Source organism: Anarhichas minor, unplaced genomic scaffold (assembly GCF_050575085.1).
Source record: "Anarhichas minor isolate MPS153535 unplaced genomic scaffold, ASM5057508v1 ptg000025l, whole genome shotgun sequence".
Taxonomy (NCBI): Eukaryota; Metazoa; Chordata; class Actinopteri; order Perciformes; family Anarhichadidae; genus Anarhichas; species Anarhichas minor.
In genome coordinates, this window is record NW_027466471.1 from 8,714,975 (window position 1) to 8,733,465 (window position 18,491).

Below are 18,491 nucleotides of genomic sequence, written 5' to 3' on the forward strand. Positions count from 1 at the left end.
CACAACTTCCTGGGGGCAAACACCTGTAATTTCAGTGATAACATGCTGACGTGAATGACAGTGCCCATCTCTCATCTTCATTTTTCCTCATGCGGAATACACAGAACGGACTGAAATCAATCAAGAAATGCAAATGAGCCCTGCAGACAGCTTACATAATTAATTTCATCCACAATAGCCATAAAAACGTGGCTCACTTCAATGTAAATCAGCCAAACAGGCTCAGCACGTCGCTTCACAACAACGTCACTCTCATTTAGGGACACTCTCTTATCACTCCCTGGGCTCTACTGAGCTGGTGAGACTGTGGAACTGCATGGTTAAAATGCCAGTTGTGTATGCAATTGATGGGACAGATTAAAAAGGGAGAAGAGGAGAGGAGAGTAGAGGAAGAGAAGAGAAGAGAAGAACTAATTCAAACAGCAAATCCACCAACAGTCATTCTAATACGAGATCATGTTCACCACCTGCCGGCTTGAATGTGGGATTGTTTGGCTCAGATAAACTTGGATTAGAAAAGGCTTTGTTAGATGATATGCAACATTGATTCAAAACAAATCAAAATGTCTGCAATAGTGTTCAGCAGTAGTAGTATAGTGGCAGCACTGGCCTAGTTGTATGCCCTGGTTATCACCCACTGGCATGATGAAGATGCAGTCAGTGTAGAAATCCCTCATTGCATACCAATGCTGCATCTGTTCTTCTTCAGCAGAGCATGGGGCCCTTGCTCCATTTTTCTTTTGAACACGTTACTTAGTTACTTTTGGACGGTAATATTGTACTGTATAATGCAGGACTCTGAAATAACTTCATGCTTGATCACTCCTTGCACCCTCTGAGTGCCAGATTGCTGAGGAGCAGTGGCGCAAAAAAACTATTCAATTGCCAAGTGAATTTTAAGCAAATCTCTGAAATGTCGCAAAAAATATATAAAAAAGTGAATTAAACTCCAAACCATCGACTGGTTTGGAGCAAATAAACTCTGCTACAGCATAGATTTGCCAGAAGTTGGCGGTATAAGCTAGGCCTGGCTGTAAGCCACCAGCAAACAGAGTAGAATAAGTAGAGGTTGCAAACTGAAAACAAAACAATAAGTGTTCAGGAACTAGTTTCAATTGGGCGATTTCTTCTTCCATGTCAGCTAGTATTGGTCATGTTTTGTGGTGCCCAGAGACGAAGACAGCATTCACATGTTATGGGAATATCGCAACAGCATTTTAGACGGCAACAGCAGAAACAGCGAATCGGTCATTTTAATTAAATGTTTGCTACATCAGAATTTATTTTGCAAAGGCGTTTCCATATCCACTTTAGCGCCGACTCTTTCTCCGAAATAATACTTTAAAATGCACATAAAAATGAATGTACTGTTGCATGCAGGGTGCACTGTTGATATGCAAGTTGAAATGGCCGTGGTTAGGTTTTTTGAACAGCTCCTGTGTTTAATCAAAATTGAAACAGCCTCCGTACAAGATTGTTCTTAGCTGATGACAGTATCACAGACAAATCACTGTTCATGAAAGTTAAAACAAGCTTTTTAAGGGAGAAGTGTTGTGCCTTTCATACAGTACTGACCTTAATATCTGTCACTTTGACAAAAGATACTTCACAAACACAAACAAGCCTGTACTCTGACAGACGGCTTCGGAGAAAGACGGAGCGCAAACAGGCTAATGAGATGGAATGAGAGCGATCCCACCTTTCAAAAAAAGCCTGGCAATGTTTTGTCAAAATATTTCATCATTTCTTGCTTGGATTTCCGCCAACTTCTAAAGTTTTCTTGTCTTACTCGATGTCTTTTCATTTCTGTTGAAAGAAAGAGACATGCTTTATGTTTGGAGTTGCCGTCTGTTATCTCTGCTCATGAGTAGACTGCTCTTACGTGTCATGAATGTCATGTCACACAGGTTGTTGTGGGGCACTTTAGGAGTGGGAATAAGCGGTGGCTTTTACACTTGTTCACTTCTCTGTGAACATAATAGACAGTAAAAAAGTTTGTAACATATTTCTACAAAATGAGTTTGCTGTTGACCTTTAAGGGAAACAAATAAACAGTGGATAGGTAATTACCATGTATTTCCTAGCAGAGAGAAATATCAATGCCACCTAACTGTAATTGTTGAATAGGAGTTTCTTTTAAAATATCATTTTGCGCATGTTAGTCTCTCTGTTGTGTTCCAGTGGCAAGCTAATGGCAGCCGGTTTGCACTGCGCTCATATGGCGGTTAACGCTGATAACGCCGTCCTAATCTGACCCACAGCGTCGTCGTGGGAGCATTGTGCCCACCCTCCAGGCCACCCCCCCCCCCCCCCCACGTTAACAGTTGGCTCTGTCAGCAATGGTTCTTGCACTGTTCATGCTGTTAGCCCCACTAGCTGCTAGTCGCTGGCTCAGCAGTCTCCATGTTGAAAACCGTGTGAGGGTGATCCTTCAATCATAGATATGCTCTGAATTACGCATTGAGCACCTTCAAAAGATATGCTTTGATTTTCAAATGTTAATATCAAGACTCCTGCTCTTCTCAAGACAATCAAAAGGATGCCAAAGACAACAACAAAGAAGAATAACTAAAAGGCCTGCTCCCCATCTGGATCAAAGATCAAACAGATCAAAACATAAAAACAAAAAGGAGGCTTTCATCAGAGGAATCATTAGGATGTGACTACGCTGTATGCAACTTTGAGGGAGGACAGAGCAGAACAGATTTGAGATTCAGGACAGAGTGCCTTCTCTCTCCCCTCTATTACGACCCTGTCTGCCTGTGGAGCTCATCATCTGTCATCCTGCCCTAATTGGCCTATCAAAGTTATGCAAAAGCTGCTTCCCTGCTAGGCCCTTGAATCAAACCCTAACGCTGACCTGCACCCACAAGAACAGACGCACACACACTCGTAATAGTCATATTCACCTTACATTACATCTCATTGAGCTTCAGCTGCCTTTATCCCGCCCACAAAAAATACACAGATTTAACTCTTGCAATAGTAAAATACTCGCAGGAAAGAGGATACAAATGACGATATGATATCCTGTGATGCCTGCCGCCATGTTTTTGCTCACACCAAAGTACTAGACGGTGCCCGAGTTTGGACAGATGGTGCAAGGCAAAAGTGAAGTGGAAGACATGCAGGGCCCTTTTACTATATTTGACGACAATCCAGACATAATAACTCATAAATGGAATATGAGCTTGCCGGAGTAATTCCAGTTCTAATGCTTAAATGCATCCGTTGAGTACTTGGTCACTTTCAGATTACGTGAGTGTGTCCAGAATGACTGCATGTAAAATTAGTAATCAAGAAGCCTAGAGGAGATCTCTGTTTACTCGTGACAGCTACTACCCAAGGAATACTTCAACTTTGTAAGAAAAAGCGAGCATGGTGATGATCATTTTAAACACAAAAGGGGTTACAACTGCTCTCTATTTGTCTCCATCCCTTGGCTGACAGGCAGGATGAAAGGCTACTGTGAGCTGCCTGACAAAAACATGGGTTGAGTCAAAGGTTTCCTGCAGTACACCATCTGTCTAGATCTCTAATTTGTCTGTCGCTGTCTCACCAAAAGAAACACATCCTCCCTCGAAAAACCACAGATTTGCCTCTGCGCGCTGGCAAACACACAGCAACACAGATAGAAGTGAGAAGCAAGCGCAAGCAAAAACAGCTTAGTCACACATTCAAAATACACTACAATTCTGCAACACACGGTTTGTTTGTAACAATAACAAACTGACATAATGAGAGCTAGGAGTAGCTAATTAAAGTGTGTGTGTGTGTCACGGTCTTTATGTCCTCATGAACGATCTACATCTAGTTTGATGGAGTGAAGCACAGGAGAGGAAAATCCGACAAGTCATTTAAATCCTCACAACAGTGTGCTCTTCGTTGCAAACATTTTTTCATTCTAAATTTGTAGAATATAGAACCAAGGGAGTGTACACTCAGATGTTTTTTTGCTCAAGGCGTCATCAGTCAGCACACCGTCACCTGAGGTATAAGGAAAGAGATCCATTTAATCACTAAAAATAGCACCAACTATAAATCACATGTATTAGTGTCATGTCCTCGACTATAAAATACAGGGGGTTGCAACTGCATGCATTGGTGGGTGTCACATTAACATCTAATTGAATGCATAATTGTCTCAGTATATGTGAGGGTTTCAATGCGTGAGAGGAGTGAAGTGCGTTTGACAGGTGAATGGTAATTACAGAAGTGTTTAACACTGCATTAACACTGTGTGTTTGTAATGAGTTATCACCTTGCTTTAAGATTGTTGACTTTGACTGGGGAGATCCATAATGATTTTAACACTCCCACAAGCAAATGAGCAACGGTTGCTCGTGTGGTGGGGGGGGGGGGGGTGTAACTGTTGTGAAGCCTGTGTGTGTGTGTGTTTGTTTGCATGAGTGCGCTCTGTCTCTGCCTCCCCGCTCACTCCGCATTGGCCGTTACTGCGTGGACTAGATGTTGCCATGGCAACTCTTTGGCAGCAGCCTTGATGGTGGGATGATCCGCATTATTAGTATACTCAAGCTGAGGAAAGAACACCAGAGTGATTTTTGGATAAAGGAGCGAGGGACAGAAGACTTGAAGAACGGAAGAAAGGGCGAAAACAAAGGGAAATGTGAAAGATTGCTGCAAATTTGTTCAGGTGACAAAACACATGATGGTAAATTATACTGAGATCACACACAGGGAGGCAGAGAAAGTGACTCACCGAGTATCAAAGGAAAAGGTACACATTTGCAGTGTTGACATATTTAAGCTAGAAAATGTTCACATACTGGAAAGCCAAGACATGAACATGAACAAATAAATCTCTCTCTCTCCCCTTTTGGAGAAACATGCAATTGTGCTTGTGTACAAGTAAGACCAATTTCAGTATTATTTTTGCAAAATTAGGAAATTTCACTTTTTCAAAGGCCTGCTAATGGATTAAAACTTTAGTTTAGGTTAAGTTTAATGAGAGGCGGTGGTTATGATGGTTTAGGTGGTTCCTCACAGACATTGGAGTGCAAACGTGTGAGCAGGTGCACAAACTCTCAACAAATTCACACTTTTCACATGTAAAAAAAAACAACTCGCTGGCGTCAAAGTGAAAGTGTTTAGACTAGAATCAGCCTTTTGTGGTGATAATAAGGCAATAAAAAAATGTTTGTATGTATTTTCTTCCAAACAAAAATGCTTCATGTTTAAATATGTAAGAAATAAACAGGGGACAGGTGTTCCCTGTCTTACCTGACTGCATTTGACAGGAACATCTATTTGTAACAGTTTTAATGAGCATCCTCTAATGTTATAAATGATACCCCTACTGGAGTGAAGATGGACTGTTAAGAGATTTCACACTGTGTTGCTGCACCACTGCTGGGCTATGGGGAGTGCATTTCTAACTCAAATGGATGGTGAGGCCAACGTGCAGGCTACAAAGTGAGTTTTGAAAGGCTGTTATCTCAGCACCTGGCAAACTGATCGTTGAGTCACTAGTATTGATCAACTCGGCTATCAACCCCCTCAAGATATATTATGGCTATTTTCTGCTATGGTACAGTAGAAATCTTACTTATTGCCCCTTTAAATGCACTATAACTCCATATATTGTGTTGATTCTGCAGTCTTCCCCAGGCCCATCCATACGGCCCCCTATAAATACAGGTTAGGGCCCATGCTGCTCTTTCCCCTGTAGTAGGATTTTACTGCTGCTGTGGCCAGTGAAAACGCAGAGTGGGTTAGATGATCAAGCATAGTGCGAAACAGTTCAGTCAATTTCAGAACTGGCTAGATAGACATTTTAACTGTTTCTGTGAGATGTAGAGCGTCACCACGGAGAATACTATTGTCTGAGGATCAGTGCTGCAGCAACTTAACTACAACAGGCTCTTTCATACGAATATTCTTCTCCTGTCACCTCTGCAGCAAAAGTAGCAGTTAGGCGAGAGGTGGAGACAGAGGGAGAAGAGGATGTGAGTGAGTTAGCGAATAAGGAAAGATGGAAAATTGAGTGAGAAAATGTGAGGGGAGCAGAAATAATCTGGATGGATGGTTGACAACTAATTTATACAGTGGAGGAAAGGTGAGCGCAGGTGAGAAAGTAGGGGAGACGGGAAAGGAGAAGAGAGCTGGGGAGGAGAAGAGGAGAAAAGAGGTATTGTGCTAAAATGAGTTTGTTCTGATGGAAGTTGGCAGTCAGCTACTTAAATGAGAAGAGCGCCGGCTGCCTCACTGGAAAACATGAAGGAAAATAATATTCACATTATAAAGTCAAAAGGTAGTTAAGTGGTTTCACTGTAGCTGCAGGGTGAGAATAGTTCAACGTCTGGCTGTCAGGGTTCAAGCACGCCTTTGAAAATACGGGATATATTTGTGAAAATATGTGCACAGAAACAAGAACAGTGAGGCGGACGTGTAGCAGGCTTTTCAAGGTGGAAGCTAGTGTGGCTGCAGGTATATCAATTACTCTGGGTGGGCGAGAGTGACAGAGTGATTAGAGAGGTCAGCCTTCAACTACAGAGGTGAGCTCGAGCACCCATGTCAGCCAACAACCCACTGAAGTATCCTGCAATGCTGAGTCACCACAATGTAAAATAATTTTGACCTGCCTGTAGAGACGAGGGGGGAAATCAATAAAGCATGAGATTATTATCATGACATCATGTTGCTTTTTTTTTAGCTATGTGACCTGCCTCAAGCAACAAGGCAAACCCGTCATAAAATATCTCCCAAAGAGGCACACGATCAGCTACAAAGTGAGTCACTGAGCGCATTTGTCCAAATCACTTTAGCACTTGTGCGAGCAGGAACGTGACTGAGTGTTAGTAAGGAGCAGAGAGAGTCAGCAGCATCAACCCAGTCAGCGAACAGCACCTGCTCCTCATTATTCTCTCCCTGTGTTTTATAAATACAGAAATAAAAAAGAAATGGTGAGAGAAGTTGAGGCTGAAGCACACTGACCAACAGTCACACATCAATACCCTGGAAAGAGTGTTTATTCAACGCTGGAGTCGTCTCAGTCAGAGGAAATATAATTCCGGCACTGGCGGTGCATATTTGAGTTTTTGCTTTTGAGCGAGTTTATTTTGGTGCCAAATATAAAGAGTTAACCACAGAGGTCTCTCCAGTGACCTTCCTCGTCATAGACTGGCGGATGGTGCTGAGAGCTGTGATGGGCTCATCACCATGATGATGAATAGCGATAAAACCTGTGTTCTGTAATGCAATGCTCTCGTCTGGGCCTAAGGGTTTATTGTACGCACCAACAAAAAAATAAATGCCACATGTGGACCAGCTATTTAAAGACATGGAAACACGGAGCACAGGACACCACGGGAAACAAACACGGCCATAACATGGAAACTCCACATGGAAAGAAATCGGGTTAATGACGGCAACACAAGACCGTGCCACCGCGAGGCATCAGCGCTAATCAACGAGCCACCATGCGGCCCTTTCAATTAACAATGTGTCGCTATATTGAAGCTCAAGCAATGGAGTACCAGAGGTCACATACCCATGAATCTTTGGTCCCTCAAGTAAAGTTTGCCAAGATTAATTATTCTAATTGGCGCACTCAGGGTTCAATGTCATACACTTTGTCAACAAAGTTTTCAATTAAGCACCATTAAGCCGCAGTGTGTGGGTGAACTGGAACAGATTATCAAGATGAACTATGATAAACAACGCGCAGAAGTCAAACAGTCATTAGCCATCATCAACGCATCGAGAGAGTGAGGGAGAGACAGGGAGAGAGAAACGGAGAGAGAGCCACATCCCCACTATTAATTGTGATTAATAAAGATTTAATGAATGTACTAAGTGTGTGGGCTGAGCTTTACTGTGATGGATCGGCAGAAGAGTGACAGCTTTTGAGGGAGAGAGCTTCGACGGAGAGTGAGGGATTAGATTGACACTTGACATGAAATGTGGAACAATGTCAGTGTTGTATTAACACTCAGACACACACACATGCACACGCGATCCTTCTTTCTTTGCTCACCACCCTTGGACAAAAATGCATTATTTCCCCCCACAGATAGTGATTTCCATGGATTGGAAATTGTTGGCTTCAGAGCACCCAGCTAAACTTGAACTCACTGTGTGTGTGTGTGTGTGTGTGTGTGTGTGTGTGTGTGTGTGTGTGTGTGTGTGTGTGTGTGATGGAGGGAGACAGAGAGACGGTGAATAATATATCTTGCTTTTCAGCTTTTGGCTTCTTTAGCTGGTACTTTGATCAAGCCTTATTTAGGTTATTCATGTAGCTCACGTTATTATGGTCCTACAAAGAGCCTCACAAATAAGGCAGAGACTTTTCAACCTGAATGAATGTCAGTTGTTTTAAATCTGAAATAGAAGAAGTGATTTTAAACTATTTTGAGGTTCTTTGGTGATGGAAAAGCAAAGGAATAGTTGCTGGTGTGGTCTGCAAGTGTCTCTTTTTCGACTCTGCTTTTATTGTGGTCTTTTTTCCATTCCCATGGGATCATCATGGAAATCTGGATTTGTATTTATAATATGAAATAGAACTGGTCAATACAAGAAATCTATCAATAAGACAGAGAGAGACAGATAAAAAGAGAGTGAAGAAGATACACCAAAACAACCCTGAAATAATGACAAAACTCAAGTCAATATGGTCCTTACTCCATCGAGCCCCCAAGAGCAGAACAGCCAGTGAAGCTAAAACTCACTTTTCTCACAGAGGATTTTAAACTAAATGAAACTTTTCCCAATAAAATGTCCCTATTTTAGTTATTCTTCTAACATAGTACAATAAACTACGAAATGTAAGCCAGCTAAATTTATACAAACTAGTTCCCCTCAGTGAGTGATGCTCCGTTATCACTGGGCAAATGGGATGAATTAAGAAACTTTAGGAGAAATACAAAGCTCTGCTCAGTATAGTTATCAGAAAAAATATTTTCATTTATGACACAAAAATTAAATTGAAGGTCTAGTTAACTTGCTGACCCGACTTTGGTTGCGAATTATGTCATCAGTTGTTGTCTGTATTGCCAGCTTTTGACTGGTAAAGTATCAAAGTGGCTCTTCAAAAATGCCTGAGACAACTGTGACGGAGCGAACAATATTGGAGCAGGGGTTACACCCCTCCTCTGCTGTCTCTGTTTACAACCCTTCTGCTGGGACTAAAATAAAAGATTTACATGGGGGGCAAAGGCAGCTTTTAAAAGCCATTTATATGTGTCCTTCAATTGTGCCATTTGGTTTATCTCCATCATATACATTTCAGAAGAAAAACTTCACTACACGATTCATAAAATTTCACTTCAAGGTTTGCAATACCCAGACTTTCACAAGTCAGTTCATCAACAGTTTTTTAAACTATTGCTGACAATTTTATTGTCATGAGTGCTGCTGAGATAAAAGCTTGCCCGAATACTGAAAAGCATCACAAACAAACAGTTTTTACGAGTAGTATACAGTTTACTTTGTATTCACTGGGACCCATAGCCCTTTAATATTACTAGAGGACTACTTTCATATTAGAGACACATCGCTGGACGTCAATTCATCATCTGAATAGGATATGAAATAAAAGCACGAAAGAGCTAAAGCTACAGAAGGAATAATAAAGAACGGATGGATTACTGTATTTAAGACTGCACCAAAGATATTAGGACAGAATGAGGGAAACATAGATAATGGTTATCACTTACACACATATGCATAGCCATTGCCCTTGCTATATCTTTAGTGGCAGTAAGGAAGACACATTAGCTGGGTTCAGGAGCAAATGACCCCTTCTTACACTGTCACATTACTCACATGAAACCCATGCTCAACGATGCAATAATGAACTTTATTAAGACCTCTTTCATCCAGCATTTGGAACTAAATGTTTCTTTCCTCTTTATGTGGAAGAACATGTGTTTCCTTCCAAGATAAGAAATAAACTTGAGCCGTCAGAAAGTTCCAGTCTCTCACAGATGTCCAAAATCCCAGCTCATTTGGTGAGGCAATCAGAGTCGACGGGCGTTGCTTTTAGCTGAGGTTACTTTCATACAACCCAGGTCAGGATATTTACGAGTCACACCATTGCTTTATTTTAAAAGCCCTCAAATACCAGCACTCAGGCCACTGATGAACACTTGCCTGTAGCCAGGCCATAAAACAACAATATGAATCAATCTGTGTTGTTGAAAGTTATGTAACAAATCAAATTCATATTGTCGATGAGGCACTCTTTGCTCACCCCATGTATTCCTAAATTGAAAAAAAACAAGTTAATAAATGAAAACAACACTCTGATAGCATGACCCTGATACTAATTAGCATATAATTTATTTTCTCTGAGCTGTTTATTCCTACTGACATTAATCATCTACTTTCATTGAATTTCTTGCACTCACTACACAGAAGATGGTGTCAAGATTGAAATTATGCAGTCCTGACCATAATCACACACAAAGAGGCACCTCATCTATCTTGCAATCCAAATGTAAAAAGCAATCGTGTTCAATATGTGCAATAAAATGTCTGGCCCGCAGCTTATCTTCTTAGACTGCCGCACCCTCAAGATGTCCATCTGCTGTGGATTAAATCTTCTATTTTAACTGCTCACATCAATGCCTGCAGACCCTCACAGACAGAAATAATATATGCCTGGGAGAGCGGGCTTATTTTTTTCCTACAAGCTTGCCCCTTCAGCAGCACTTCAAAACAGCTTGTCAGTGGCTGTCAGTTTAAATTAGCGGACTAGCCCTTTACGCCACTGTTTTCTGACTCTGGTAAATCTGCAGGCTGTCTCCATCAATCACAGAGCAGCTCCCACACGCACAAACATGCATACAAGGTTGCACATTATTTGTTCTAACACACACACACACACACACACACACACACACACACACACACACACACACACACACACACACACACACACACACACACACACACACACACACACACACACACACACACACACACACACACACACACACACACACACACACACACACACACACACACACACACACAGGCAATGGCTTCTTCCAAACTAACAAAGCGGTTGAAAACGATGAGGTTGTAGCAGTCTGTCTATTTCTACAGAGATTTCCCTTCTCTCTTTCTCTCTGAAGTGTCAAAGCAAATACATTGTTTTTCATGTCTCTCATTACCTCCAGGGACCTGCAGATAGTAAACACTGCTCAAGTGTGCAACACTCACTGGTAACTCACACATATAAAGTAAGTACTTCTCTGAAGTTGCAGATTTACTCTCAAATGACACCACATATTCACAGACTTTTGGGATCTGTATTTATTACTGGTCTATTATTATCACCTCCCATTTTGTGTTCTCTTTATAATATTTAATTTTCTTGTGTGTTCATTTTCCTATCAAGATATATTTACAGAGGAAGTTTCATTGAGATAAAGGTAAAGACATAAAGGCAAATTATTGATACAGGAACAATCATCACGCACACACACCCACACATTAATTAAAGAGAGAGAGAAAGTTCTCCCTCAGTATAAGAATGTAATTAGAATTTCTAGTTTCTGAGCAATGAGTTCCACACACTGATATCAAACCAATTGCTATGTGTTTACAACGCTGTACTATATCAACTAGATCACCGTTGAGGGCATGGAAGTTCTTGTAAAATGCATCTGTGTTGTTGTATTGGAGTGATGGAGTTATGGAATACAACATGGCATTATCAGCATTATTGAGAGTTGTAAAAATGTATATAATGAATGTAGAGAGTAAATACATGGGGACCCAATATTGATCCTTGCCAAATTTCTAACAACTTCATTGGGCTTGATTTGAACAAAAATGGCATCAACATTCTGAAGTCTGCCAGAAAGTAAAGATAAACCGCTTTCAGAAGAATCCAAACCCAGGGAAAGCATCGACGGAATCAAAAGCCTTACACAGACCTTGATATGGAATATGTTCTTCTAAAACAAAGACAGAAAAGCCTGAGGCTGTCGTCAATGTTTTTCCTCTGCCATGTCATGCCAAGACATGAGTTGTAAATAGTCAAAAGAAATGCCGGACAGACTGATACAGGAGCTACAGTATCCTCATGTAGTGTGCGACACAGGTGCCTGTACTGGCATCTGAGAAGGGTTGGGCAGGCTAAGCAGATGTTGGCTGTTATATAATACCTCCCATTAGTCTAGTGTTTTTTGGCAGGCTTTTGCCCCATCCACCCTGCAATGTGTGTTACTGCTTTCGAAATCCCTTAGTGGACGAGATCCATACAGCAATCCACTAAAAAATAGATACTGCAGCCTGTGTCATTTGGCAAACTTAACAACGCTCATGCTTGTACACTAGTTCCACAACATTTCCCCTCAGTATTTTGGAAAGGTGCTGACACAGCGTTCTGGCTCGTTGCTGCAGACAGAGATTGCGATTGAACGCTTGAAAATCGAACAACCCCAAATTTTTTGCTGCTATCAAAGTAAAATAAATCCTCTCTTTCACAGGTCTGTGTAAGAAAGACTAATAGAGTGTTAGTGTTCAACAGTGACTGTGATGATCAAGCAAACCTTTGCAGAAACATAGATGTAATCTAACATGGAATGACTGTATTTGACTCTAGTTGTTGTAAGGAAAATTATCATTTAACTTAGTAAATTATTGTTATATTTTGAACAAATTGATGTTTACCAGTCAACAAAAATCCAGTTGTAATCATCAATTTTGACATGTCATGTCCAGGCTACTACAGATAATCAAGCTGAGTGAAACATTTCTCTCTGGGTTGCCAGGGCACGGACGGATACAACAATTCCTGTCAAACCTCCTCTTGGTACTTAATCAATCTGCATAATACAGAATGTCAGGATGAAAAAAACAAAAAAGAAAATCACAGCGAGGAGGAAAAACAAAACAATTACACCTCTGTGATTATTTATTTCTCCTGATGATTTCTGTCTGTTTTTGTTTGAGCCATGGGGAGCAGTGTGAGTAAACTGCTTGAAACTGTCTTCCAGAGAGTGTGACATTGCCCCGGAAATAATAGGAGGGAATTGGAAACATGGCCTGTCAATTAATTGCTTGTTTATTTTAATAACAGCCATGATAGGAAATATTCTGAAGAGCAATGCTCCACCGGATATGGAGCCATAAACAGACAGGCCTAGTCACTCGAACACTCTGTAAAGCTCACACATGTTGGCCCATGTACATAAAATTAATAAAATCCTTTACCACACATGATTAAGGCAGCAGAGATTTATATTTTTCCCTAATCTTGAAATGATGTGACGCATGATCATTAATAAAGCCAACAGAATTCTTTCCTGGGATGCAAGCAATCCTTATGCGGCCTTCACAGAAACACTTGATGTGATGTGTATCACGGCATTGCATTCAAAGGTAAATGAAAACAAACAAGGACACTCGGCATTGTCGAAACACAGCACAGACAGCAGCTCAGCAGCTGACAGGAGATGAATGAATGACCTTTGTGTGGTGTCTGCAGACATTACCAACCTTCTTTACAGCCATAAGAGACTGAATAAGTAGGGAATAAATTAATAAACAAATTAATTCTGTTACTCTCCTGGTCCATGACATAATTTGACAAAGGAAAAATCCCCCGCTGTGTGCTCCAGCAACAAGGTAGACAACTGGGATTAGTTTGGATACATCTGCACTGTCTACTGTTGACTTATTTGTGAGGTCGTGCTGTCACACTTGCTCGACTTCAATGTGAACCAATGGTTCATGCTGAGGTTAAGCAAGGCAGCTGAATACAATTTGTGAAAGTATCATTCACTGGTTTCCTCTTGAAGATAAATGTACATATTAATCTGCTCTTTACTTGGGCTCTGACCTGTGGAGCAAAAAACTTCAAGCAGGAAGAAGGGAAAACTTTGTGGAAATGAACTCTCCTGAAGTAGGAGAATATGTGAATGCATTTTTTTCATTTTACATAACTCTTCTCAAAAGTAAGGGACATTTCTCAACTTAAAACAGAAGACAATATGACTGAGATGAATAGTATGGAACAAAAAATGGCGGCTCCTTCAATGTGCATGTGAAACATGTCCTTTAAATAACAAATAAAATGCAGTCAAGGATGCTGCTGACAGTTGTTTACTGTTACGACTCTTACCTCTGGGAGAAAATGTCCCTGTAGGGGCTGCCGTGCTGCATGGCGATACCATATCCACGGTCTGGTGCGTTGCTGCTGACAGTGTAGAATGAGCAGTCCTCATCGTTGTTAGCTACGTACTCCAGCACTGCTGCATCCCACACAAAGCCAAAGCGGCCGTACTTCACCTGAAAGAAAGGAAAAAAGACATTTAGACACAGTTACCAAAATTCAGATCGGTGCATCTGTACCTCAGGTTGTACAGCTGATAAGCAGTACATACATAAGCAGTGTGAAGTGTGTGCTTGCAGCTTGTGCTTGAAAGGAATTAGAGGGTCAAAGTGACCCAAAGTGAGAATTACAATTTGTTTGATGTGAAGGTGCCGGGTGTTGACATGGCTTCTCATTAACATTCAATAAATCATCATTTTCACACCACAATGAAAAGGGGAGAATAAACAATGTGGCTGTGATATTCACATCCTGACACCCTTTCTGAAAATTCAATAGACGCTCTCACACACACACACACACACGTACACACACGCACGCACACACACGCGCACACAGACATTTCTTCGAACATATTATTTTGGATTTGGTGTGTCATTAACTTTAATGGAGCTTTATGAAATTGTTAAACCCCTCTGTCTTCACTGTGTGTGTATGTGTGTGTATCACCTCAGTTGGCCTACGTGTGATGAATAATGTCTGAGAACCGACAAGACCCTCTGATTGGATAATTTCACAGTCTGCAGTCCTCTGAAGTGTGTGTGTGTGTGTGTGTATGTGCAATAATTCACTGCAGGGCATCAGATTGACTCCTTCTGCTCTTTACAACCTTAAAAAGTGTACAGAGTGTAATTTATTACCTCAAATAATTTTATGGCTTTTTACCATTGCTTTTGAATTGGAAAGATTATGGGCTTTGTGGAAGGGAAATGAGTAAAAAATCAGTTCCAACAGCTTACCATTGTGTATTAAGGACTCACTATTTGGGTGAAAAGGGGCGGTGTGTGTGTGTGCATTATCATGCACAGTGCTGTGTGTATGCGGTGACCTCTGATGTCAGCCACACTGAAAACACAAGAAAGTCGTGCTGATCTCATTCACATTATTCTTTAGAATTCAGACACTTCACATGCTGAGTGTATATAGATTCCCACAACGGAACAAAAAGTGTCCATTACATGTATACTACCTTTTTCCGGAGAAAAGCTATTTCCCTATAGTCTTTCCAGGGTTTGGGACCTCACATGGGGTCACTTGATATGGAGATTAGTTTAAATGTACCAGTCTTTACATCACAATAAGACTCAGCTCGAAGCTTTAATCCAATTAAACTACACTCGATAAATAAATGATTATAGCAATGCCAACAAAGCAGACAATCACATAAAAAAGACTTATCCCTAGAATGAAAATGATGCTGGAGCCTGTGAAAGGAAATGCTCTTGCCTGCAGCTGTGTTTCATAAACAGAGACAAAGTATCTGTGAGTAGGGAGCGCTTGATTTGCTCTACATGCAAAGCATCAGTATATTATCAGCTCAAGTTTGTAGGGGCTACCAGAAACAACGTCATGATCAATTTCCATAAAAGGCATGTGCTGAGGGTCAGCTCGCCCATGTTGTTGTGTTACCTCTGATTGTGATTGTGATTATCTAAGCAGCTCACATGACAAAATGTACAACTTTCTTACGGCTGAGAACTTTGGAGTCGAAAAACAATGGGTCAGAACAGTCTGGGAAAGCCTTTACTATTCTATTTTCTGCCCCCGTCTCAGAGTATTACATGTTACTACAGGTGTTTAAGATGGATGAGCTTTCCAGTTTGTCAAGGACTTATAAGGATTATCTAGGCAAGGCAGCTTTCTATTTTGCACAAGCTGCATTTGCATGCATAGCGTAACCTGGCAATGGGCTCCAATTAAGGTGTTATCCAAGTTAAACTATATACATGCACCTTTGACACCCTGTGGTGGAGTCTCCATGTTTCCACTTACACTGTTCATGAGAAGAAAACATACCAGTAAACAAGTCAAAAGAACTACAATTTGAGGCCTCTTAAAATACAAGGGAAGAATTCATGATCCTAATAATTATAACAAACGCTCCTTTCTGGCATGCTTTTGTCGCCGCTGGAATACGTATTTTGACTTTGTTTCACATTGGGGTCATGGAGAAGAAATGACCATAAGAGTTCAAATCAAATTGTTGAGCTTTCCAGATCAGAGTAGCTTTAAGACCTCGCCAGACATGATGATGAAAACAAAAAAGGTGCAAGATGTTTATGGGTCGCAATAGCTATTAAAATACTGACGTATAGTATGAATCTTGTACAGTATGTGCCATTAAAGTGAGTCGAAATGTTCCTGCATCAATATGCGTAAATACAGAAGCAGGTTACTTCTGAACTTGTTTCTAGCTGTAAAAATAGTGACTGGAGTTTTGTGCTGGTACTGTATGTATAAATAGAGGTAAACATATCTGTACGAGAAGAGGGGGAGGATGGCATATTTTTGCTATTTCACTTGACATTACCAGTTCACACATTAGCATAGTGCAAATACTGAATCAGTGATTTTGGGCTTAGAAGCCTGCATTTAGGTGATTTAAGGTGTCATTATTTTTGTGCAGAAGGAGGTTTGTGGTCAGAGAAGAAGGGCTGGATTTCAGAATACGGAGGGGAACAAGCTGACATAAGATCATAACAGATCAACACCAAACCCCCGTTATCTTTCCCTGGATTATACTCTGGTTTGATCAACAGCAATATTTGCACTGTTCTATGTAAATAACAACATTTCTGTACATATTACGCCACATAACATTGCATATAATATATATTATTTGCAGCACATATTATGTATTACGTCATCCAAAATTTTTATAGTTAGAACTAATAACACATTCTTTGAATTTGTATTTCCTTATGTTGTTTACACTTTCGTTTATGCACGTCATTCATACATTCCACTTCATATGTTATTTTTACGCTCTGATTTTTGTCTGTGCTATAGAAACTATAAACACAAAACACCAATAGTTACGGCTACGAGTTTCATTAAGGTCAAGCCACAAAACAACATACTTAAAACTTTTGTCTCAGCACAACTGACGAATTTCAAACAAATGTCTCTTTCTTCTTGCTCAGTAGCCGGCTATTGCATCTGGTCCTGTGATCAATTCTAAAAACGGGAGATTTGTCAGAGGGGGGGGGGGGGGGGGGGGGGGGGGGGGTTGTCCAACAATAGAAGAGAACAGCTTGTCTCTCACTGCAACAGTGTACTCAACTAAAACAAAAGCCTCAATCAACAGATCCCCAAATACTCTTTGTGGACACAGCCCACCTACATTCATACGGTATTTTAAATAGCATATTTTAGAGTTTCATAAAACCTCCCATCATGGCAGGAGATGAGGTAATGCATTCACCCACTACCATTAGATTGGCATCCAGATAACTTTTTAGCACTTTCATTTGCAGACTGCATTGGAGAATAGCTCTCAAATCTTATAGTCCGGCAAATAATAACAATAAGTTGTGACTCTTGTTGTGCCAGCGTAATTATCAGAAACTATTTTCCACACACACACACACACACACACACACACACACACACACACACACACACACACACACACACACACACACACACACACACACACACACACACACACACACACACACACACACACACACACACACACACACACACAAATCATTGGGCCTTGTTTTTCTCTCTCGTGAATGTGACACAGACGACCCAGTAAGATCCACAATCTGTCACGGGACATAATGAGGACTCAGATGCAGACAGTCAGGTGAAGTGAAAAAGGTTTAATGAACAAACCAAAACACACAGGGAATCCAAGGAAGACAAGAGACGAGGGGGAAAATCCGGCTGGACAAGGCAGAACAGGCAGACTGGGAAACCGGGAACAGGATGAGCAAACCAGGCCGTTAGGTAGAAAACAAACAATGACCTGGCTGTGAGTGAGAGACAGGGGTTTAAATAGTGACTAGAACAGGTGAGGAGAGTTGTGCTGATGAGGGAGTGCTTGATTACTGATAAGGGACAGGTGAAGGGAGTTAGACTGGTGCTGAGGGAGTGGCTGAGTTGAAGAGTGAGGAGCTATGGAAAAACACTCAAGGCAAAGCCTGATTGTGACACAATCACTAAATTAAAGCTTTCCCTGCATCACCTCCTCCTTTTTTTCTATCACTCACGTCACTTTTTAATGTGCATCCCTCTATACATGGGAGGAGAGAAAATTAACCTAATTCTGTTGCTCTATCATTGTTTATGTTGTTGTTGATCAGTTTCAGAGTGTTTTTGTAATGGCGGAGCTCATTTAATGAACACATCACAGCACTGAACCATGAGCCCGAGCTATTTTTGCTACAGCTCTGTT

General features: G+C 41.0%; 1 protein-coding gene across 1 annotated transcript in view; it reads right to left on the reverse strand.

Moving 5' to 3' along the window:
* The window catches only part of grid2 (glutamate receptor, ionotropic, delta 2), a 425,055-nt gene that overhangs the window by 12,767 nt on the left and 393,797 nt on the right, over positions 1 to 18,491 (reverse strand). The window contains exon 14 of the mRNA XM_076099476.1: positions 14,096 to 14,262. Within this exon, the coding sequence (XP_075955591.1) occupies positions 14,096 to 14,262 (167 nt within the window). The remainder of the gene's footprint in view (positions 1 to 14,095; positions 14,263 to 18,491) is intronic.